Here is a 23,594-nt window from a genome sequence, read left to right on the forward strand (position 1 = left end):
AACAGCTGCAATGTGGAATAAAAGGAGTTTAGCAAAACGCCAGCTCTGCATTTCTCATCCAGATCAAACAATTGAAAATGCGTGTTGTTTAGTGAGGTTTTATTAACTTCCAAACCGCCTAAGGGGGCTCAAATGATAAGAGCTGACTGGTTTTTTAAAGGTAGCAAGCTCTTTCTTCCATCTGGCAAAAGAAATGTAAGCAGGGCTGAGGTTTCTGATGGAACAAATTTTCTGAATACTTTAGTGGTTACAGAAATCAGAGTTTGAGATTCCTCGCCATGCTGTTTATTTTAAAGCAATAGCAATCATTCTTCGTACTTAATAAACACAATTAAATTGTCTCAAGTGGAGCTATCAAGGATGGCCTGAAAAGAGGAAAATAAAGCATGGGAAAGGAAAAGCAGATAACTAAGTCTGTGGTAATGGTGAGCATTTCTAGATTGCTTTCTTCTTATGCCTTTTGCAATGCTGGGGGGGGGACGGGGACAACAAACCAACTCATCCATCGCTGCCATCTCCTCACTCTGCTATTGGATAACAATTAGATTTGAACTTATTATCTGGGCATTTTCCAGGAAAAAGGCAGTATTGTCAGAAGTTGGTTCTACCGCCAATGGGAGAGTTGAGTTTGGACATGTCAGAAATGGCCACTCCACTCTTTGTTTCTTGTCTAAAACTTCCTAACCTTCTGGCTCAGAACTGGCTGCACCTCAGCAACCCTAAAAGGAACTACAGGTAAGTATAAATATCAGTGCATTATTGAAAAAGAAGCTTGATAATGTCCTTTTTGTGAAAAATCCCATGCGAAGGTAAACAGACAGCACTACAAGCAGAAGTCAAGAAACTGTGATGAAATACATATCTTCTTCATGAACTATGTTGGTAAAATGTGAAGAAAAGTTCAAGTTTAAGAAGAAAATTGTTTACAGATGTTTTCCACAGGGAATCATCTGAAGCAAGCGGCTAGGAAAGGGAAGAAGACGAGTTTTGGAATGCTCCTCACTTAAACTGTATTAAACACGACAAGAAACTGTGCCCACAGCAGAAGATTCTATAGGGTCCGAGTCTGAGACACTTCAGTGATGCTGATAGGAAAAGACATTCCCAACACGTCTTTGCTGTTTGCTTTTGCCTTTGTGCTATCACCTTGGTTGTGCAACTCAGTTGGCTATTACCAAGTTGGCTAGCCAAGTGCAGAGAACATGGAAAAAAACACATGCAGGTTTAAAACAAACAAAAAAACAAAACTAAAACAAGCAAGCAAACGGGTCCATTCCAGTCCTATTCCATTGCAATCTTGTTATGTTCCATTCCTATTCATATTCCATTCCAGTTCAACTTTCATTTGTATTCCGTTCCTATTCTATTCTGTTCTTATTCCATTCCTATTTCATTGCCTAAGGAATGATGTAAAAATATCCCAGAGCCTTTACCTCTGTCACAGCTAGTAGCACATCATGCTATCATATCCCTTCACTTCTTGACTGCAAAACAGAGATAACAAGGAAGTTTAGAGGCTGAGGAAAGGCATTCAGTGGATGTCTGTACCTCCAGATGGGATGCTTGGTCCATGTGCAACATCTCCATCCCTCCCCCCCTTTCACCTTCTACTCAATAAAGAAGAAACCTGGATGACCATCTGAGACAAGACACGTAATTTTTATCTAGCTGAAGTTGGGGGAGATTAATTCTAGCCTCAGATCTTAGTGTTTCAGCAAATACACTCAGTGGGCAAATGTGAAACACAACTTTGGAAGGAAAATATTTGGCTCATGAGCAGCGTTAACCTGAGAATCAGCAGAAATCCCCTGCTCCCATCTACTCGCATAGCAGCAGGGCCCTAAGGGTTTGCTCACTCATCAATTTCAGCATTTGGCACCTGACTACTCCAAAAAGCACCTGCAATCATGCTCATTAATGCCTTTATCTCTTGCCATTTTAATCTACTAAAGCAATATAGCAAACAAGAGAACGGGCAGATAAAGGGAGGGGAGCACTCAGGTGGTTTGGGCAGTTAACAGCTGAAGTAAACAGGAGCCAGTTTTGCAACTAGACCCAGAGTGTGTCCAAAGAACACAGTTGAGACTGAACCAACATTCAGTTTGGCTAAGAAACCGTATTACTTTCCTTTCTCTTTTCCTTCCGATTTTCTTTTAATTTACTTTTTTTCCTTTCCTTTCTCCTTTGTTTTCTTTCCATTTTCTTTTCCTTCCTCCTTTCCTCTTTCCTTTTTCCTTCTCTTCCCTTTCCTTTCTCCCTCTCTTTCTCCTTTCTCCTTTCCTCCTATTTCTCTTTCTCCTTCCCTTTCTCCTTTTCTCTTCCCTTTCTCCTCCTATTTCTTTTTCTCCTTTCTTTCTTCTTTCCTTCCTCCTTTCCTTCTTCCTTTCCTTTCTCCTTTCCTTTCTTTCCATTTTCTTTTCCTTTCTCCTTTCCCTTCTGTTTCTCTTTTCCTTTCTCTTTTCCCTCCTATTTCTCTTTCTCCTTTCCTTTCTCCTTTCCTTTCTCCTGATCTTCCCTTTCTTTTCCCCTTCCCCTTCCTTTTCCCCACCCATCTGTTGGGGTGGTGCTCCCCAGAAGTCAGTACTGGGGTCCATTCTATTTAATATCTTTATTGATGATCTGAATGATGGAATCGAGTACACCCCTCAGTAAGTTTGCAGACAACACCAAGTCGGGGGGAAGTGTTGATCTCCTGAGGGTAGGAAGGTCCTTCATAGGGACCGGGACATATTGGATTGATGGGCTGATGTCAATGGGATGAAGTTCAACAAGATCAAGTGCTGGATCCTGTAGTTCGGTTACAACAACCCTTTCTGAGGGTATCTGGTGATTAAAATGTGCGTTTATTGTTTATTACGGGGTTCAGATTATTTATTTTTCTGTCAGTCGAGAAGATCAAACACCCCCACACAAAATGACGTAGCGGCCCCTTTAAGGCCAACTTCCCGCCCTCCTCAGCCCCGTCCAATCAGCTGCGGGCGGGGGGACGTGGCTCAGAGAGAAGGAAGGGACCTGCCTCTACAACTGAGGGTAGAAGCTTGAGTGACAGCTTCCTGACCAATCAGACGGCATGCTGTCAGGCGGGGAGGCGGATCTTCCGGTGGGAACCGCTGCGCCTTCCGGTAGGAACCGCAGCTCGAAGGGAGGAGGGCGAGTGCTGGCGACATGATCAAGAAGTTTGACAAAAAGGACGAGGAGTCCGGTCCGTTGCTGATGGCAGGGAGGGGGAAGGAGGAGGAGGAGGAGGCAGCGGGATCAGGGCTGGGCGGTGTTTCCCTGCGGGGAGCGAATATTAGGAGGGCAGGGCGTGTGTGGCCTGAAACGGTGGTGAGGGCAGCGGGTAACGGCCTCTGAGGAACGGGACTCGGCTTCATCGTTCTTGAGTAGCGGTGTTGGGACACCGGCCTTCCTCACACGGAGACTTTGTGGTTTGGACAGCATTGGGAGCGCCCACGCTGAGTGCAAGTGTGGTGAATGGGGCTGTAGGCTGAACGTTTTCACTCCACGAAGTCGTCTGGAAATTAAGTTTAGGTTGCACCGGACCCATTCTCTATTGAGGTCTTCTAACCCCCAGTTCAAGTTGCACGTGGTCACTGTGTTGAGTCTGTGCACTGTTAAGGTCTTGCACTGAAAGCCCAGGCGGCCAAAAGTATCCTGGGCTGTGTCAATGGAGAGGGAGACAGCACTGCAGGGACGGGACTGTTCTCTTCTGCTCTGACCTCGTGAGGTCCTACCTGGAGTCCTGTGTCCATGTATGGGCCTAAGCATAAAGATGTGGGCCTTTTCAGATGGGTCCAATGGATGGCCGTGAAGATGCTCAGAGGGCTGGAGCTGCTCTCCTATAGAGACAGGCTGAGGCAGCAGGGCTTTTTCAGCTTAGAGAATGGAATGCTCTAGGGAAATCTTGTGGTCTTCTGGTGCTTAAAGGGAATTCATAGGCAGGAGAGAAATCAACATTTGATGTATGTGGATAGTGATAGGACAAAGGGTAACAGTTTCTAGACTTAAAAGGGGAGATTGTGTTGTCAGCAGGATCAGGGAAGTGGTTGTTCCCCTGTATTCAGCACTGGTGAGGCTGCACCTGCAAGAAAGACATTGAGGCCCTGGAGGGGGTTCAAAGAAGGGCAACAAAGCTGGTGAGGGGTCTGGAGCACAGGCCTTATGAGGAGCAGCTGAAGGAGCTGGGAATGTTCAGCCTGGAGAAGAGGAGCTCAGGGGAGACCTCATTGCTCTCTATAACTTCCTGAAGGGAGGTTGTAGTGAGCTGGAGGTCGGCCTCTTCTCTTGTGCAACAGTGATAGGACCAGAGGGAATGGCTTCAAGCTGCACCAGGGGAGATTCAGGCTGGACATTAGGAAATACTACTTCTCTGAAAGAGTGGTCAGGCAGTGCAATGGGCTGCCCAGGGATGTGGTGGAGTCACCGACCCTGGAGGTATTCAAGGAATTTGGATGTTGTGTTGAGGGATATGATGTAGCAAGAGCTATTGGTGATAGGTGGATGGTTGGACTGGGTGATACTGTGAATGTTTTCCAAGTTTGGACATTCTATTCTATGATTTAGTTTGGATGTCAAGGGAAATTTTTCACTGAGAGTGATGAGGTGCTTGCACAGGTTGCCCAGAGAAGCTGTGGGTGCCCCATCCCTGAAGGTGTTCAAGGCCAGGTTGGACGTGGACATGGGCAACTTCATTTGCTGTCTGATTTAGTGGCTGGCAACCCTGCCTGTGACAGAGGTTTGGAGCTGGATGATCTTTGAGGTCCCTTCCAGCCCAAGCCATTCTGTGATTCCCAAGATGGGACTGATTGGATTGAGTTTTCTTTCATTCTGCTTGCAGTGTGAGAACTGAAGGATGAGTGAATGAAAAATGAAACATTACTGTTGGAGGAAAGGGCTCAGAAGTAGGGTTTGGAGGGATTTGTGTGTCCATATCAGTGATTCTGAGAGGTATTTTCACCAGCAATGTGAATTAGAAGGTTTCTCTCTATGCTGCCAGCAGAGAAATGTCATCTCAAAGAAGTAAAATGTTTAGCACTCCTCAGAAATCTTAGAGAAAAACAGTATTTTGCCTTCCTTATATTCCCTGAAACCAAAGGTTTCTCTGCTTTCTCTGAGACTCAAACTCAGTTTATTAGATATCTAATATGTAGCTTATATATCTAATATATGAGACGGATAGTGATTGATGTAGCTGGTTCCAAAATAGGGCAAAGGAGTTGAAATGTTCCTCTATAACAGGACAAGAGATGGATTAGAGCTCATAGAAAGACCCAGGGTAGAAGGAGCCGTATGAATCTTCCATCCTCTCTTTCCTCTTTCAAAAAGAAATAAATGTGAGCAAAATTAACACCCTGTTTCCCCTTCTGAAATGTTTTTGAAGCCCTCTTGCAGATTTTGGTTGCTTTGGCTTTTTTTTTTTTTTGGTATATAAAGGGAGCATTAAGGCAGCTTCACCAGTAAGTCATTTTCTTGTTGCTCGTTTTCCAGCTGTGTTGAAAGATGATCACCCCTTACACATACAACTTAATTATGTTCTCTGTTTTGATGAATGTGTTTTCTTAACCATGAGGTCTCTCTTCTTCCTCAGGTAGTGGTTCCAATCCTTTTCAGAATTTGGAGAAGAGTGCTGTGCTTCAGGAGGTATGAATGGTTTTGAAGCATTAGCAGCTTGAGGAGGAGTTACAGTGCAGCTAGCAGGAGATGTGAACAATTAAATGCGGATAGCTAATTTAAAATCACACTGGGTGGGTGTGAAAGTGCACACAGTGTTACTCAGCGATGGTTCTATGCGTGGCAGTTTGATCTTTCTGAAGAACTGACCTGCCTGCTTTCATGTATTAAAAAGCTTCCTGCAGCTTTGTGTACCACCAAGTGGTGAGGTGAAAGCGTGGTTAAATAAACAAGGAATTTTTGGGGGGTGGCAAACAGCTGCAAAAAGGAGCCTCAGTTTTTCTGTTCTGTGCTGAATCATTGGGCAGCAGATGCTATGAAAGGAGCAGAGTTGAGATATTCTAGATTATACTTCTATTTTAAATTATATTGCCAGTACCAAACAGTAAACTGAATCACTGTGTCCAGTTCAGATTGCTGCCTATCCAGCTTGAACTGAATGCCAAGAGGATGTTCCTTGGGATGCATTTTAGAATGAAAAAACTTATGAACTTATGAGCTGCTGAGGTTGAGAACAAACTGCTTTCAAGGAGAAATTATTATTGTTGGGTTATGTTGTAAGAAGTATTTGTGCTGAGTTTGCAGGCACGGATCTTTAATGAGACTCCTATAAATCCACGAAGATGCCTGCACATACTTACCAAGATCCTTTACTTGCTGAACCAGGTAACTGTCGTCGTGCCTTATCACCCAGATTGCACGTTCACGAGGTGAATTTCTGATTACTTTCATTTTGGAAGAGGTTTTGTACCTCCTGCAGTCAGATTCAGCACAACTACGCCACAAACAGGGAACTTGTGATGTAGCATTATGTTTCCCTTTCTGACTTTCCCTCTAAGGTGAGATATGTCTGTGTCCCTAAAGCTCTTCAGTCTTTTTCTGAGTGCCAAGTGAGAGCTGTTAACTGCCCGTGTTCACTGAGGCATCATGTAATGAAGTCATATATGTTCACCTGACTGAAATAGAGGTGAAATGAGAACAGAAGGCAGAGGGTGAGGGAGTGAAAGGTTCTTTTTGTTTGTGAAGAAGTTGGAAGCGTGATAAGGAAGGAAGATTTACTGTAGGTTACTGTGGAATCAGGATTCCTGCATACACCTGAGTCAGGGCAGTTTCTAACATAGTTACCATCAGCTGGGATGGCTCTGTGCTGTTCAGTGCTGATTGGCACAAGTCATCTCTAAGTACATCCTTCTTAACAAAACCAAAGCAATTGCTGACACAGTGATGTCAGAAGAGGGAACAGAGGCTACTTGACAAACTCTTCCATCATTTTGGATAGCACTTTGATTGAGACCAAGTGTGTAACTGTGGTGACCTTGGTGTGTGTTCCCTGGGAAACACAAGGCAAGGGTAGGACTGTCGTTCCCAAGAAGAAAAAGTCTTCAAAGAGAAGATTCTTGCTGTGTGAATGGGGATTCTAAATAGAGGTTTACAAGTGGAGGCTAGTGGATAATTACAGTTCTCTCTCATCTTATGTGCTATTTTCAGGGTGAACATTTTGGAACCACTGAAGCTACAGAAGCCTTTTTTGCAATGACCAGATTGTTTCAGTCTAATGATGTAAGTACCCAGTGGTTAATGATTTCTGTCTCCTTGGTTTTGGCTGGATTCACAGTGATTACAAAACAGTTCCAGGCTTTGGGAAGAGGGCGAGGCAAGCACTTCAGTGAGCAAGTTCAGTCAGCAAACCACTTGCTGGAGGCAATTCCCCATTTGGAAACAAATGACTGAATAATAACATGCAGTTACTTCTGCAGGTTGGTTTTGGTGGTTTATTTATATTTTTTTTCCTGAGCTGAATTCCTCTTGTGAAAAATATGAACAATCACTGAAAGCTTGGTATACAAATCAGTAGAATTCTGTGGATGGTTCCTGTGCTTGCGAATAATCCACACCTGCTTAGTTCTCTGAATAAAATTAACAACTTGTTTGTGAATTCAGATACTTCTATTCACTTGAATGGCCTGGCCTGCTCTATTTGTGAATCAGTTTGCAGTAGAATCATAGAATGGTCAGGAAGGGACCACAGAGATCATCAAGCTTCAAACTCATCTGCCACAGGCAAGGTTGCCAAGTCCTAGATTGAATGCTAGATCAGATTGCCCAGTGCCCTCCATCCAGCCTTTTCTTGAACACTTTCAGGAACAGAGCACCCACAGCCTCTCTGGGCAGCCTGTTCCATCACCACACCACCTTCTCAGTGAAAAATTTCCCCCCTGACATCTAATCTAAATCTTTCCTCCTTCAGTTTAAAACAATTCCCCCTTGTCCTGTCACTCTCAACTGTCCAGAAAGTTTCTTTCCTTTCTGTTTGTCATCTCCCTTTAAATACTGGAAGGCCATTATTAGATCTTCCTGCAGCCTTCTCTTCTAGAGACTGAACAAGCTTGGGTGTTTGAGACTGTCTTTATAGGAGAGGTGCTCCAGCCCTCTGATTGTCTTCGTGGCCCTCCTCTGGAGTCTCCTCCTGTGTTGGAAACCCCAGATGCAGTGCTCCATATGGGGCTCACAGGGGCAAAGCAGAGTGGGATAATTATGTCCCTTGCCCTGCTGGCCACCTCTCCTCTGATGCAGTCCAAGATAGTGTTGGCTTTCTGGGCTGTAAGCACACACAATTGGCTAGTGTTCAATTTATCATCTGTTATCCCAGGTATTTATACAAACTTGGGGAAGATCTCCTCAAGAGCAGCCCTGAGGGGAAGGACTTGGGGGTCTTGGTGGATGAGAAGCTGGACATGAACCAGCAGTGTGTGCTTGCAGCCCAGAAGGCCAACTGTGTTCTGGGCTGCATTAAAAAAGGAGTGACCAGCAGGGAGAGGGGAGGTGATTGTACCCCTCTACTCAGCTCTTGTGAGGCCCCATCTGCAGCACTGTGTCCAGGCCTGGGGCCCCCAGTACAGGAAGGATGTGGAGCTCTTGGAGTGGGTCCAAAGGAGGGCCACTAAGATGATCAGGGGGCTGGAGCACCTCTGCTATGAGGAAAGATTGAGGGAATTGGGCTTGTTTAGCTTGGAGAAGAGAAGGCTGTGGGAAGACCTCATCGTGACCTTCCAGTACATGAAAGGAGCACTTAAACAAGACAGGGAATGGCTGTTTGTGAGGATGGATAGTGATAGGACAAGGGGGAACGGTTTTAAACTGAGACAGGGGTGATTTAGATTGGATATTAGGAGGAAGTTTTTCACTCAGAGGGTGATGAGGCACTGGAACAGGTTGCCCAAGGAGGTTGTGGATGCCCCTGGATCCCTGGAGGCATTCAAGGCCAGGCTGGATGTGGCTCTGTGCAGCCTGGTGTGGTGGTTGGTGACCCTGCACACAGCAGGGGGGTTGAAACTGGATGAGCATTGTGGTCCTTTTCAACCCAGGCCATTCTACAATTCAGTGACATCTCTCTTATCTCTCTTATTTGTTTTCTGATTTGTCTGAAAGCAAGAGGACTGTTGTCTGCTTAGCAAACATGGTTTTACTTTCATACTTCGTATAGACACAGGGGGAAGAGTCCTGTGTCTTGTTTATTTTTGAAACTTTTAGGGAGTGTTCATTTGTTACTGCTTCTGAGTTTAATGATTTTCTGCAATGTTTTTTCACAGCAAACCCTTAGAAGAATGTGCTACCTTACTATCAAAGAGATGGCCAATATTTCTGAGGATGTCATCATTGTCACAAGCAGGTAGTACAACTTCAGGAAACACAGAATCAGAGCTCTGAAGCAAGTAGCTGCATTGAAACGTGTTTGTTTTAACTGCTGGGTTTTTCTTTAATCCTGCTGAGTGAAGGAGCTAAATAAGCCAGGTCCATGGCAAAGCAATTTAATGGTGTATTATATAATGTTATGTATTTCTACAGACTTCTAATGTTACTGATTTTCAAATAGCTAATTCTTAAGATGTTGTTTCAAGCCATTCTGGATCCTTGCAGTTATGTGGTAACTGCTTGAACAGTAATTAAATGAGGGGAGCTGAATGTCACAAAGTGAGGCATTGAGATGCTCAGGGAGTGTTAACAGGCTCTCTTTGGTTATTTCAGCTTGACCAAAGACATGACAGGGAAGGAAGACTTATATCGAGGCCCAGCCATCAGAGCTCTCTGCAGGATCACTGATGTAAGTACAAATCACAACGCTTTTGTTTCAGAGATGACAAGTGTATTTAAAATCAAGTGTCTGTTCTGTAGCAGGGTGCATACTTAGAATAGAAGTAGAGCTGCCACTGCTCTGAAGCCATCTACTGGACAAGGGGGAATGGTCTTAAACTGAGACAGAGGAGGTTTAGGCTGGATATTAGGAGAAGTTTTTCACTCAGAGGGTGGTGACACACTGGAACAGGTTGCCCAAGGAGGCTGTGGATGCCACTGGATCCCTGGAGGCATTCAAAGCCAGGCTGGATGTGGCTCTGGGCAGCCTGGTGTGGTGATTGGTGACCCTGCACACAGCAGGGGGGTTGAATCATAGAATTGTAGAATCACAAGGTTGGAAAGGACATACAGGCCCATCTAGTCCAACCATCCTCCCATCACCATTCGAGCCACTAAACCATATCTCATAGCTCCTCATCCGGACGCCTCCTGAACACTGCCAGCAACGGCGACTCCACCACCTCCCTGGGCAGCCATTCCAGAGCCTGACCACTCTCTGAGAGAAGAAGTTTTTCCTCATGTCTAACCTAAGCCCCCTCTGGTACAACTTGCGGCCATTTCCTCAGGTCCTACTATTTGCCTGGGAGAAGAGGCCAGACCCCTCCTCATCACAGCCTCCCTTCAGGAAGTTGTAGAGTGCAATGAGGTCTGCCCTGAGCCTCCTCTTCTCCAGACTGAACAATCCCAGCTCCCTCAGCCGCTCCTCATAAGACTTGTGCTCCAGACCCCTCACCAGTTTCGTTGCCCTTCTCTGGACACACTCCAGGGCCTCAATGTCTTTCTTGTAGTGAGGAGCCCAAAAGTGAACACAATACTTGAGGTGTGGCCTCACCAGTGCTGAGTACAGGGGGATGATCACCTCCCTGCTCCTGCTGGCCACGCTATTGCTAATGCAGGCCAGGATGCCGTTGGCCCTCTTGGCCACCTGGGCACGCTGTTGGCTCATGTTCAGCTGAGCATCAACCAACACCCCCAGGTCCCTTTCCTCTTCACACTCATCCAGCCACTCATCCCCTAGCCTATAGCACTGCATGGGGTTACTGTGGCCAAAGTGCAGAACCTCATCACACTCACCTCAGCCCAGTGATCAGCTGATCTAGATCCCCCTGAAGGGCCTCCCTACCCTCAGGCAAATCAATGCTACCTCCCAACTTGGTGTCATCTGCAAACCTACTGAGGATGCACTCAATTCCTTCATGAACTCCATGATCACTGTGGTCCTTTTCAACCCGGGCCATTCTATGTTAGTGATGTGATAATTCTGTGGAGCTATAGCACTAAAACCATGCAGTTAAAAGGCAGGAGCTTTGGAGGTATGGTTTTTGGTCTAAGATTACTTTGCTGTGGACTTGGATTGTGTCACTGAACCTTCAGGAGCTGGCACTTGCAGAAATAAGTGTTTTTAGAATCAGGTGAAGTGGATTATATCCATTTTTTTGGGTATGTTCTGCATATGTTTTTATCTTAAAACTGCCCTTATGTTCTGCCTCTAGTGTTTGAGTATCAATACTTTTCTCCCCCTCCTTTTTCACAGGGTACAATGTTACAAGCTATTGAGAGATACATGAAGCAAGCCATTGTGGACAAAGTCCCCAGCGTATCTAGTTCTGCACTGGTGTCTTCCTTAGTAAGTAAAGCAGCAGATCATTGTAAATCTGTGCATTCTAGGAGGACAATCTGTGTTTCTAGGAGAAGTAGTCTGCTATTTGTGTAGCAGTGGAATTTCCTGGGTCTCAAACAGTCTCTCTTCTCCATCTCCTTCTTTAATATTCTCTCCCTTTTCAAGTATGTTGTTTGTAACAGCTGAAGTGCAAATTGTTCAGCATGTAGTTAGTATGGAACATTAATTTAACCAGTGAGGGGCTTGTCTTGGTTTTCAAAAGTGAAGTGCACTGATGGCCATGAAAATGCTTAACAGCTTGGTGAGTAAATAAGAACAACCTGTTCTGTGCTGGGAAGGAATGGGCGCTGGTGGTTCTGAGCTGCAACAGAAAGTAAAAGCAGCTTCCTCTGTGCTATGCAGATAAGAAATCAGTGGAATTGCTGCCCTGAATAGACTGCCATACAAGATTATTTTTGTTGGTACGTAGTAGAAGGGACAGCTGAAGACTTTCACTGTGTTTTCTCTCTCCATTGTTTAAGAGCAAAGGCTGGAAAATATCTTGCTTGTTTAATATTTGTATTAAAGGGGGGGAAGTGAAAGGCTGAGGCTGAGGTGCAAGAGAAGCAGTGGTTTATAAGGGCATTGGGTAAAGAGGCTGGCCTCACTGATGGATCAAAGCAATATACTTCACAGTGCTTCTGATATTAGCTTGTTTGCAGTCTCAGTTTGTGGCTTCTTGCAGCATATGATGAAGATCAGTTATGATGTAGTCAAACGATGGATCAACGAAGCTCAGGAGGCAGCTTCCAGTGACAACATCATGGTACAGGTATGTGTCAGTGCTATTCTGTAAGTTCTTCAAACAACCTTGGGAAAAAACATTAACATCAATTACTTTTTATTATTATTATTATTATTATTTTTTTTTTTTTTAATGGTAATTTTGACTTGAAGGAAATGATTCCACAGCTTCAAAAATCGCAAGTTTTCCCCCAACCCCACTGCATGTTTATTAATTAAGAGATGGTGCTTTATTGCAATCCTCTGCCTTTTCCCCACAAGTCTTCTTGTGGCTGGAATGCCACTGTTCATTCCATATGTTCAGTGTTATGAGACAGAATGAGCACCAAATGTACAAAACCAGCTTTGTTGGTGCTCGGTCAGCAGCTTGGTTAAGCTTTATGTAAGCTGGTCCTATGGCAAAAGAACCTTGGCAAGCAACTGGAAGTGTTCCTTTTGCTTCAGTTTGGACTTTTGTACTTTACAGTTTGTGCTTCTTATGGTTTGGACTTTCAACACGTCAAGGATTTTCTAGTCAGCTGTGATTTCAAGGGGTATCTTGGAAGTTAAGCATGCTCTATAAAAGCAAGCTTTAGTGTGCATCACAGTTAAGTAAGCTGAAGAGTTCTGACGTTTAATGGGGAGAAAAGGGAAGAAAGTAACTGAAGAGCTCTTTGTAGGCTTTCTCAATGGGAAGGCAGGAAAAAGAAATACTGCATATCTTTGCTGCTCGTCAGGAAACTCAGATCATTTGAGATTAGAAGGAACTAACGCTGGGGAACTGCAATTGTAAGATGCAGAAGAGGGCTAACAACCTGCCTTTTTCCAACTGCAGTGTATATTGAATGCCTTCATGTGTTCTTGTGCCTGGTTTTGGTTTCTTAGTACCATGCCTTGGGGCTGCTCTACCACCTCCGAAAAAATGACCGTCTCGCAGTTTCCAAGATGCTGAATAAGTTCACCAAGTCTGGCCTGAAATCCCAGTTTGCTTACTGCATGCTGATCCGGATTGCAAGCAAACTCTTGAAGGAATCTGAAGAGGGGTAAGAAAGAAGCAGCATGTGAATTACCAAATGAATTGTGCTTTGAGGTAGAAGTAGGCAGAGCTGATGCCTGGAGGTTTGTGTGGTAGTTGTGTGGTGAGGTTTGGGTATTTTCGGTTTGGGTTTGGCACCATACCAACAGAATTCAGTTGGCAGTGGGATTAAAACTGCTGAGCCATCTCAGGAGGGGAGGAGGCTGTTGTGCTTTTCTAGTTAGGTGCAGTTCAAACACAGTATCTACCTGTATTACAGCCATACAGACAGAAGCCTCTATCCTAATCTGATCTCATACTAGCAGAGATCTATAAGAAATTCATCTCCTGATGCAATTCTTTGACTGGTGAACGTTTTTGTTAGTGATGTGTAATACATAATTAACAAAGTGTTTCTTGAACACAGGAGTTGTGGCTTGTAGATGAGCTTAAGATGAATGGAATAGTAGGGGATTGGAGCTTTGTTGTTCAAGTATGAGTTGAGCAACGCAACAGTGCAAGAAACAAGAGAACCATGTGCTAACTGTGCCTTCTGTCATGTTCTCAACAACACCACGTTGGGATTTGTGTGTAGTTCAGCATCACAGTGTGAAATTTCTTCTGTTTGTAGGCATGAAAGTCCACTGTTTGACTTCATTGAGAGCTGCCTGCGGAACAAGCACGAAATGGTTATTTATGAAGCTGCTTCTGCAATCATCCATTTGCCAAACTGCACAGCAAGGGAGCTGGCACCTGCTGTTTCGGGTTGGTTCAAGAGTCCTTTTTACCATCTTTCTTAGCTGTTAGAAAGGGTGGAAAAACGCATTGGAGAGATGAGTACAGCTTAACTGAAGCACTGGAGTCAAAATGTAAATGCTCTGATTGTCCTCGAGTTCGGGGCCTTCTGGATGGGAAGTGGTTTGATTCCTTCTTCCCCATTTCCTTCAGAGCTGTAGAGAGGGGGCAGCAGAGGTGCTATCAACAGAAAGAGGAGGTGGGAGGGAAAAGGTAGAGAACTTGATAGCACAGATGTGACACTTACTACTAGAAAACAGCTTGTTATTGTTGTAAGGTGTAAAACTGAAGGCCGTGTTTAATCTGCTTTTGAAACTAGTGATAAATGACAAATAGAATTGCATGAATGCTCAGCATGCCATCTGCAGTTGGATGGGAATACGTGAGACTTCCCTCTCCCATTTTTAGAAAGAGATTACATTTAATTTTCTGCAGCAGTGACTTCTGACTGTATTGTTTGCACCTCTCAATATCAGAGGGGTGGTACAGGGCAACTTCCTTTTCCACATCTGTTGTGGGCATGAGAGCTCTCATAAGGTGCCTAGAGCCAGGTTTTATTTGACATCTCTCCTCTGTAGCATTTTGTCATGAGTTTCTTCTCTTGATTCTTTATTTTCAGTGCTCCAGCTTTTCTGTAGTTCTCCCAAACCTGTCTTGAGATACGCAGCTGTACGGACCCTTAATAAAGTGAGTGCTTCAAGATCTTCTAAACAAGCACAAGAGCATCAGAGAAAGCCAGACTTTGGTGCCTGATGGTGTGTTGCCTAAAACAGAGCAACTATTCATGTGATTACTGTATTCAGAAATACTCCTTGTTGGAAGATTGTCTTTTCCATGCCAGTTATTCTGGTGTGACAGAAATCTTTTCTGCATTCAAGCTGTATTTGCTCATTTCTGGACCACAAGGCTGTAGCTGGATAACTTGTGAGCTCTTCAACTATGTAAGAAGCAGAGCCTTGAATATTTAATTCTGTAAAAGGTATAAATAAAATGTGTGGAGGAAATGACATTCTGATTCCAAAGCTGCAGCAGTAGCAGAGCAAGACTTGGATCAAGCCATGCTGTAGAGTTAGGGTAGTATGGTTAGGTGGTTGGATTCGATGATCTTTAAGGTCTTTTTCTCAACCTGAGTGATTCTATGATTCTGTGTGGCTGCCAAACCCTTACAGCTTTGAAATGGTTTCCTTTGCAGGTGGCCATGAAGCATCCATCTGCAGTCACTGCCTGCAACCTGGACCTGGAAAACCTCATCACCGACTCCAACCGCAGCATCGCTACCCTCGCCATCACCACCCTGCTGAAGACAGGGAGTGAGAGCAGCGTGGACAGGCTCATGAAACAGATCTCTTCCTTCGTGTCAGAAATATCAGATGAGTTTAAGGTGTGGCATTGGAGGCCTCTGCTCTTTCCAGCTGCAGGTTTTTCTCCCATTCTTGTTTTTATTAAGCTTTTCCCATTTGTTAAACCCTCCAGTGATTTATTAGTAAGTCTGATAGAGTAAAGGCAGCTTTAGATTCAGAAGGTGTGCTTGTCTGTTTTCCAGCTGTCAAAATAAGAAAAGAAGACTGTGGGGAGACCTCATTGTGGCCTTCCAGTACTTGAAAGCAGCACTTAAATAGGACAGGGAATGGCTGTTTTTGAGGACGGATAGTGATAGGACAAGGGGGAACGGTTTTAAACTGAGACAGGGGAGGTTTTGATTGGATATTAGGAGGAAGTTTTTCACTCAGAGGGTGATGAGGCACTGGAACAGGCTGCCCAAGGAGGCTGTGGATGCCCCTGGATCCCTGGAGGCATTCAAGGCCAGGCTGGATGTGGCTCTGTGCAGCCTGGTGTGGTGGTTGGTGACCCTGCACACAGCAGGGGGGTTGAAACTGGATGATCTTTGTGGTCCTTTCAGCTCAGGCCATTCTGTGATTCTATGATTCTGTGAAATACACTGTTTCATTTCCTCTCACCACTCCAAAAAAGGTGAAACATCATTTGGTAGATAACTGTCTCCTGTGCATTTTCCTAGAAAATTCTCTACTGTCTTCTGCTTGCCAGTTTGGAGAGGGATTTTTAACTGTTCTACTTGAGTCTGTATTGCTTCAGTCTGTAAAGTCACTGTAAAATCAGGTAATGACTTGGCTAGGGGTTGTTCATCTTATATTTCCCCCTCACACTGCAGAGTTGCCTTGAGGAATATAGCATGAGTACGGAAAGCTGACATCAGTGTGCAGAGGTCTTATCAAAACTTACTGCTTTTGCTTATTAAAAGCAGTAAGTTAGAAACTGCAAAGAGCTCTAGGGACAAAATATGACCTGTCAAGTTAGAATTAGATTAGGGTCATTAGAGGGCAGTGGGAGGAATGGGCCTTTGAATTCATTCCAGAATACAGCCTCCCTAGCAGAGCCAAGTCTTGCAGCATGTTGACGTGGAGTTGTTAATGCATTCCTGCTGAGAGTCCACAGCCAGGTTTCATCCTTCTTGTACAATAATGTAATCTGTCAAGGTGAAAGTTTGAGATGGTGAGAAGCCTGTGCCTTCACAGAAGGATAAATGTGTGACTAACACGCATCTGTGTTGTTCTGCAGGTGGTGGTAGTGCAGGCTATCAGTGCTCTGTGCCAGAAATACCCTCGGAAACACAGCGTCATGATGAATTTCCTCTCCAACATGCTCAGGGATGATGTATGTTTGAAACTTCCTTGGTGTAGTTCTTGGCAGGTAGCTCTGGTGGTGGGAAGGGTCTCATGTTTTACATCACTGGCTGCATAGCAATGGCCTGAGTGATCACCAAAACCCTGTTTATTTTGTGGGTCAAACCTGTCTAAAAGATGCTTGTGAATTAGAGCTGGTACATTAAAAAAAAAAAAAAAAAGATCTGAAGAAATTCTAAGATTCTATGCCTATATTGACCCATGGGAAGACCCTATTAGATTATCCAGCCTTCCTGCTCTCTTCTGTTAGTGTAAATGTGTTATTTTTCCTTCATGGGAAGAAGTAATCGAAGCTTGAGGGGAGCTGTGCAGCTCTGTGGTCTGAGCTCTGCCTGCCTGGTGAGTGTTCTTGTTTTTCTCTTCCCAGGGAGGCTTTGAGTACAAGCGAGCCATTGTGGACTGTATAATTAGCATCATTGAGGAGAATCCTGAGAGTAAGGAATCTGGCTTGGCTCACCTCTGCGAGTTCATTGAAGACTGTGAGCACACTGTCCTTGCCACAAAGATCCTGCACCTGCTGGGAAAAGAGGGGCCCAGGACTCCATCCCCATCCAAGTACATCCGTTTTATATTCAACAGGGTGGTGCTGGAGAACGAGGCTGTGAGGGCTGGTAAGTTCTCCTCCAGAGCTCCATGGATTCGTGTCTCACTTCTGTTTGAAATCTCAGGGCTGAAAATGGGTGTGGGAGGCAATGGTTATTCCAGAGGTATTAAGAAGTAACTCCTGTGCATCGCTTGTGAAAAGGACTTTAAGCTACCTGGAATGAGGTCATCTGGTGGAGAATTCTCTTGGAAAAAGGGTTGCAGGGCCGTTAAGGTGGCCTTGGTCTGTAATCCCTAGCACTTAACTATTTCTTTCTGAAAATACTGGTGTAGTTTGTATCATATAACACATCACTAAAGGGTTCGTGGTATGAAAGCGACAACCTTAGCAATTGTGACTGTAGGAGAACGGTGCGCACAGCACTGAATCATGCTGTGAAAACGTTTGCAGATAGCTTTAGCACCACTGACACCTCCCTTTTTTTCTCTTCTAGCTGCTGTAAGTGCATTAGCAAAATTTGGTGCCCAAAATGAGAATCTTCTTCCAAGCATCTTGGTGCTTTTGCAGAGGTGGGTGGGTATGAGTGCTGTGTATGTGCTGAGAGCTGGTGACACTGGGCAGTCTGTTTCCATGAAGAAGCAAGTTAGACCAAACCAGAACTCCAAATGTGGAGGCTCTGCTGAGCAGAGGGTGTCTCTTTATGTCTGCAAGCAGCCCAGGAGTGCTGAAGGTGTCAGTGCAAGGTGTGGTTAGTCACCAATCATCTGACAATCTGATGTGAGAATGTTCCTGAGAGGGCAGTAAGTCTACAGTGCCTCAGTAAGCATGCATACTTCTGCATTCATCCGTAGTAAGAAGGCAGGTTTCCATGCTACTCAGAAAGAGTAACTTGTGTGTGGCTGAGTAGTGATCTCAGCTGTTCCAGTTTCACAGATCTGCATCTCTTGCCTTCATGTATGGTCTGTACCTTCCTGAGAGAGCTGACTGCTGCCCTGCTGTTCTCCACAACAGGTGTATGATGGACAGCGATGATGAGGTTCGGGACAGAGCAACGTTCTACTTGAATGTTCTTCAGCAGAGGCAGATAGCCCTGAATGCTGCCTATATTTTTAATGGTGAGTGATAGGGAGGATTCTGTGCACCCTTTGAAGGCTGAGCTGTTATTTAACTGCTGCTGTAAGAAGACTACAAAACATCTTTTGTAACTTGGGTCAGAATAACCAGAAGGAGCCTAACTTCCAGCACTGTCACTTTGCTAGGCAATATTTATGACAACTGAGAATGGCATATTTAGCATAATATGGGAAAGGCTGTCTAGATAAACAGCAGGAAAGCTGGATGGGTGTTTCATCATTGCTTCCTCTGCTTGGACCAAGTTTCTTAACCTTTGTTCTGTTTTCTCCATGAAAAAAAAAAAAGAGGTTGAAACATCTTGCCGTGACAGTTGGCTATAAAAATGTTTTATGGTCCTGTGGCTAAAAGGTCATGCAAGTGAAGTGTTTAAGGTTTAAGACTATTGCAACATGACTTCTCTCAAGTGATCTGTTTAGACTGCAGTACCCTTTGGAAAGGCAAATTTCTCTGTCATCTTCAGAGCAGCTTTTTTATTCTGCACAGGATCTTGATGTACTTCATGTGTGTGCATGTATGCAAGTGTGTGTGTGTTTATTAAGAAGTGGAAGTACTTTACCAGCTGTTTGTTAGCCCAAGCCCAAGTCTATCTAGCTGTGAGCTCTAGATTCCATAGAGTTTTTCTCTGCAGTCTGGTCCAATGGACAGGCTACAGAGAAGAACTTCTTGAATAATTTGACTTGATCTCAAGAAGGATGTGGCTGAAACACTGGTAAGTTTTTTCAGACACCGATGCCTTGTTGCTTCTAGTGCAGTGGACAATACAGAACTGGCTGTGTTCATTTGTCAGCCCTGTATCATAGTGCCTGTAGGTTTTTGACAGTTCCACCTGTCAAACCTTCTGTCTGCTGTTCTGTGTCACAGGGCTGACTGTCTCTGTTCCTGGAATGGAGAAAGCCCTGCACCAATATACACTGGAGCCTTCTGACAAACCTTTTGATATGAAAACAGTTCCGCTGGCCACTGCACCCATCTTTGAACAGAAAGCAGGTAATAATGCTCAGGCTTTCTATAATCAGGTTCTAGGCAAGACTGTAAGCCTTCAGGTTGCCATAATGACACTTGGTGTCTGTGAACTGCTTGCTGTCCTGGTAGGATGAGGCCAAGACTGTGACTCAGCTGAAGGCTGAACCAAATCACTTCACTGGCTTCCTTTGATCTTCCATCTTGACCTTGCAAAACCTTTCTAGAAAATGTTGTGGGATTTTTTTTTTCCCCTTTCTGCTTTTCTTATCTTTTAGATATGGGATTTCAAATTCCCTGGGTTGAATGTTCTCACATAAGCAGAGTAAGGAAGTTAATGACTTCTGAGAAATGACAGCTTGTCTCGAGTACTGCTGTGCTCATGTATCACAGCTGTGGTTGTGCTGCATACTGAAACTGGAGCAGTCATGCAGTCAGTGTGGTGAGCTTTTTGCTGGCTGTTCTAGATTACAGTGCACTTTCTTTATCAAATCTCTCCTTTCCATGCAATCCAATATTGCCCAGCAGAAAAGACTTTTAAATGCACATGTAACGAAGTGGCAGTGATAACGAGCAGAAGGTTTGAAATGCTACAGGCTGATGAGTTTTTAGCAGAGACACAAAGGCATTTAGAAGTGCACAGTGGAGCTGACAGCACAATGTCTTTTCTTCTCACAGAGATTTCCCTAGTGACCAGCAAACCTGAAAAAGTTGCTCCTTCACGTCAGGATATATTCCAAGGTATGTGAGAGGATTCGTGCTTGAAGTAGTGGGAGGATTGCTACAAGTCAGGTGGGAGGAATGAGCAAGGCTGTCACTGAGTGTCAGTTTCCTTTTCCTCTCTGTGCAGAGCAACTGGCAGCCATTCCAGAGTTCAAGAGCTTGGGGCCGTTATTCAAGTCTTCAGAACCAGTGCAGCTCACAGAAGCAGAAACAGAGTACTTTGTTCGTTGTATCAAACATGTGTTCACAAATCACATCGTTTTCCAGGTAAGGGTACCACATCTGGAGGTTGGTGTCCCTCCCTGTGGTGGTGGGGGTTGGATCTTGATGGCCTTTCTATGATTCTAAGGGAAAATAAGCACTGCTGCCAGAGCACTGTAGCTAATTTGGGGGCAACTGCTGATTAGAAATGCTGCTTCTGCACTTGAGACCTTTTCATTCTGTACTTCTGCAGTTTGATTGCACAAACACGTTAAATGATCAGCTGTTAGAAAGAGTCACTGTGCAGATGGAGCCATCGGATGCTTATGATGTGATCTGCTGCATCCCAGCACCCAGCCTGGCTTACAACCAGCCAGGCATGTGTTACACCCTCGTCCAGATGCCCCAGGATGACCCCACTGCAGGTATCAATCAGCTGTTGAACTGTTCAGGCTGTGGGATTTGAGCCCATCCTGAGATTCCAGTGCTGCTTTTCTCATCTGCCATACATGCTGGTTTTTGTGTAGGGTCTGTTTGTGCAAAGTTGCACACGTGATTCTTTTTTTTCATCATTCATATTGGATGATTAAAAATGAGATGGTAATGAGGAACAGAATGCAGATGGTATGGGAAACTGAATTTATTACCTTGACTCAATGAAAGCACGGATGCTGGGGTAGTGTTTGGGAATAGAATCAGCAAAACAAAAATGCTAATGGAGGAAAATCAATGGGTAGATTACACCTTTATTTCTTTCTCCTAATCTGTTCACACTTCAAGTAAGTTCAGTTGGATTTGAAGTTGATTTAACATGACTCAGCTTATCAGTGGATGTCTTGGTTAGCACTCTAAACCAGAGAAGATCAGAGCTAGTTTGAATCCCTAAACTGTGTTTTTTGGATCATAGTCCACTTGTCAGGAACCCTTGCAGTGTTTGTCCTGGTGGCTGATGCAGACCAGGCTGCAAGTTGGTGGAGTTGTGCTTGTCGCACTGTGGAACGCTCCCCCTCTGAGATCTTCCTTTGATCTTCATCTTGGAGTCTAGGGGAAATTTTTTAAGATGGAAAGCATTTTGGCCACTGCCATGTCTCTGTCTTTTGGGGAAAAGCTGATGTATTTTCCTCCAAACTCCTTTTTGGGAAGCAAGAGCTCAAACAGAAGAAACTGCACCACTAACCTGTATGGACTTTTCCTCCCCAGTTGCTTGTACTTTCAGTTGCACAATGAAGTTTACTGTCCGGGACTGTGACCCAAACACAGGAGTCCCAGATGAAGATGGCTATGATGATGAGTACGTGGTGAGTTCTGGACTGTCTTCTTGTCATTAATTCTGAGTACGTGGCCATTGCACCAACGGTTTTCTTTCAGATCTGAAGCCCATGAGAGAGAACACAGGGTGTACCTGAAACACTATTTCCAAAATCTCATAGCTCATGCCTGCTTAGATCCTTACCCAAAACCATACATCTGCCAAAAGTCAGTTTGTTTTTAGTGCCCTGTGAAAACAGGATTTGAGGTAGCAGGTGTGAAGGAAGCAATAACTCTGACTCAAAAAGCAACTGCCCCATTTTCTGCTCTCCTTTGGTGCCACTGTTTCTTTTCTGTATATTTTTCTTCTAAGCTTTACAGATGGCCACCACAAATACTGATTTTTTTTTTTTTTTTTTTTTCTTCTCTGCTTTTTTTAGTGTATTATTACGCATTTCTTCTGAAATTGAAGCCAGTCACGCCAGAATTGTCTCATCAAAGTGCTGCTCTGCCTTTGTTTTTCTTTCTAAGAGTTGGATCCTTCTCGTAAGTGGCAGCTGAAAATCTCCCTTGCTTTTTTCTTTCTGTCAGTTGGAAGATTTGGAGGTGACGGTGTCTGACCATATTCAGAAGGTTTTGAAGCCCAACTTTGCAGCTGCATGGGAAGAAGTGGGAGACGACTTTGAGAAAGAAGAAACCTTTGCACTGGGTTCAATCAAAACCCTCGACGGTAAGATGATTTGTCCTCATTTATCACTGACCCATGCAGTAGTAATCCTGGTAAATCTTCCATTCTAAGAAGGTAGTTAGTGTGGGAGGAGGAGGATTTGGTGCCTTCCAGTGTCATATCACGTCCCAGCAACAAAGCTTTGTGTTGCAGTGCTGGGGCTGTCGTGAGTGGAAGCTTGGCAGTGCCTTTTTAGGCTGTTTAAAGACAGCAGGAAGGACATCACAAGTCAGTTCTCACAGAAAGCTTGGCACTGAACTGGAGATAACGTTCTTTTTCAATTTCTGAATGCAGAAGCTGTCAACAACATCATCAAGTTCTTGGGCATGCAGCCCTGTGAGCGATCAGATAAAGTGCCAGAGAACAAAAATTCTCACACGCTCTACTTAGCTGGTACGTATTCACACTGTTTTCATCCATGTTTCTCAGACAGATTTTTTACTAAATGATGGGAAACAGGCAAGGAGATTCTGCTCTTGTTCCTCTCTGTGGAGAGCTGTGAGTTTTGCATGCAGCTGGTGCTCGTTTTGCTGCCTGCCACTGTGGGTGTACTCAGGTTAGGCCTTGTGTCTCAGCATGAAGGTATTCTGCATGTGGGAACAGCAGTGAATCCTTTGAAGAAGAACTTCCAGAAACACCTAACTAAATTCCTTGCCAAAAGTAGGTTTCTAGGACTGTTTTGTTTTCGAGTTCCTGAAAAAGCCTCATCCTAAAATGGCCTGTTGTGTCACATTTATTTGGTGACTGTGGTTCAGGCTTATGCTTCTGGGCAGCTCCTGGAAGTTGAGACAGTGGATTTTGCCTTCATGGCAGAATCTGGAGTACAAAGTACAAAGGCAGTATTGCCTTTGCCAACTGGAAGTGAGCTTTAGCTATTCCCTTCCTGGTTTTTGTCCATGTAAATCTGCCTGGCCCCCCAGCAACTCATGCTGAGTCTGGATGTCTGTTATTACCTTCAGTCTTGGCCTCAAGAGCTGAAGGAATTTAAAGTTTCGGTTTAATCCCCAGTCTCAGTGCAAATGGCCACAAGCTCAATGTGTCTTCTTGTTGTTTTTGGTCTTCAGGTGTATACAGAGGTGGTTGTGATGTGCTGGTAAGGTCCAGGCTTGCGCTGGGAGATGGCGTGACCATGCAGGTGACAGTCAGAAGCAAGGAAGAAATGCCTGTAGATGTCATCCTGGCTTCTGTAGGCTGAGCGTTACAGCGCTTCAGCTGCGGTGGGAGCTTTGCAAACAGCAGCTGGATGTACACCAGATCAAGCTGTCTGTCTGTCCTTCTGCATGTTGTTTTTACTCCTCCATTTGGTAAATATTTTGTATGATGTTACAGTAGTGGCTGGCTGGTACTGAGCCTTTCCC

General features: G+C 44.5%; 1 protein-coding gene across 1 annotated transcript; it reads left to right on the top strand.

Moving 5' to 3' along the window:
* Positions 1–3,165: 3,165 nt before the first annotated feature.
* COPG2 (COPI coat complex subunit gamma 2) lies at positions 3,166–23,431 on the top strand (the record flags this gene model as incomplete). The annotated part of the gene is made up of 24 exons (XM_079543813.1): positions 3,166–3,206; positions 5,592–5,640; positions 6,256–6,336; positions 7,159–7,230; positions 9,261–9,340; positions 9,697–9,772; positions 11,339–11,431; positions 12,150–12,236; positions 13,073–13,230; positions 13,834–13,967; positions 14,617–14,684; positions 15,190–15,378; positions 16,575–16,670; positions 17,067–17,310; positions 17,737–17,812; positions 18,255–18,358; positions 19,239–19,364; positions 20,016–20,078; positions 20,188–20,327; positions 20,515–20,686; positions 21,462–21,559; positions 22,101–22,239; positions 22,531–22,629; positions 23,301–23,431. The coding sequence occupies 24 exons, from the start codon at positions 3,166–3,168 to the stop codon at positions 23,429–23,431; spliced, it is 2,616 nt and encodes an 871-aa protein (XP_079399939.1).
* Positions 23,432–23,594: the final 163 nt, after the last annotated feature.

The sequence above is a fragment of the Tetrao urogallus genome (assembly GCF_951394365.1).
Source record: "Tetrao urogallus genome assembly, chromosome: 1".
Taxonomy (NCBI): Eukaryota; Metazoa; Chordata; class Aves; order Galliformes; family Phasianidae; genus Tetrao; species Tetrao urogallus.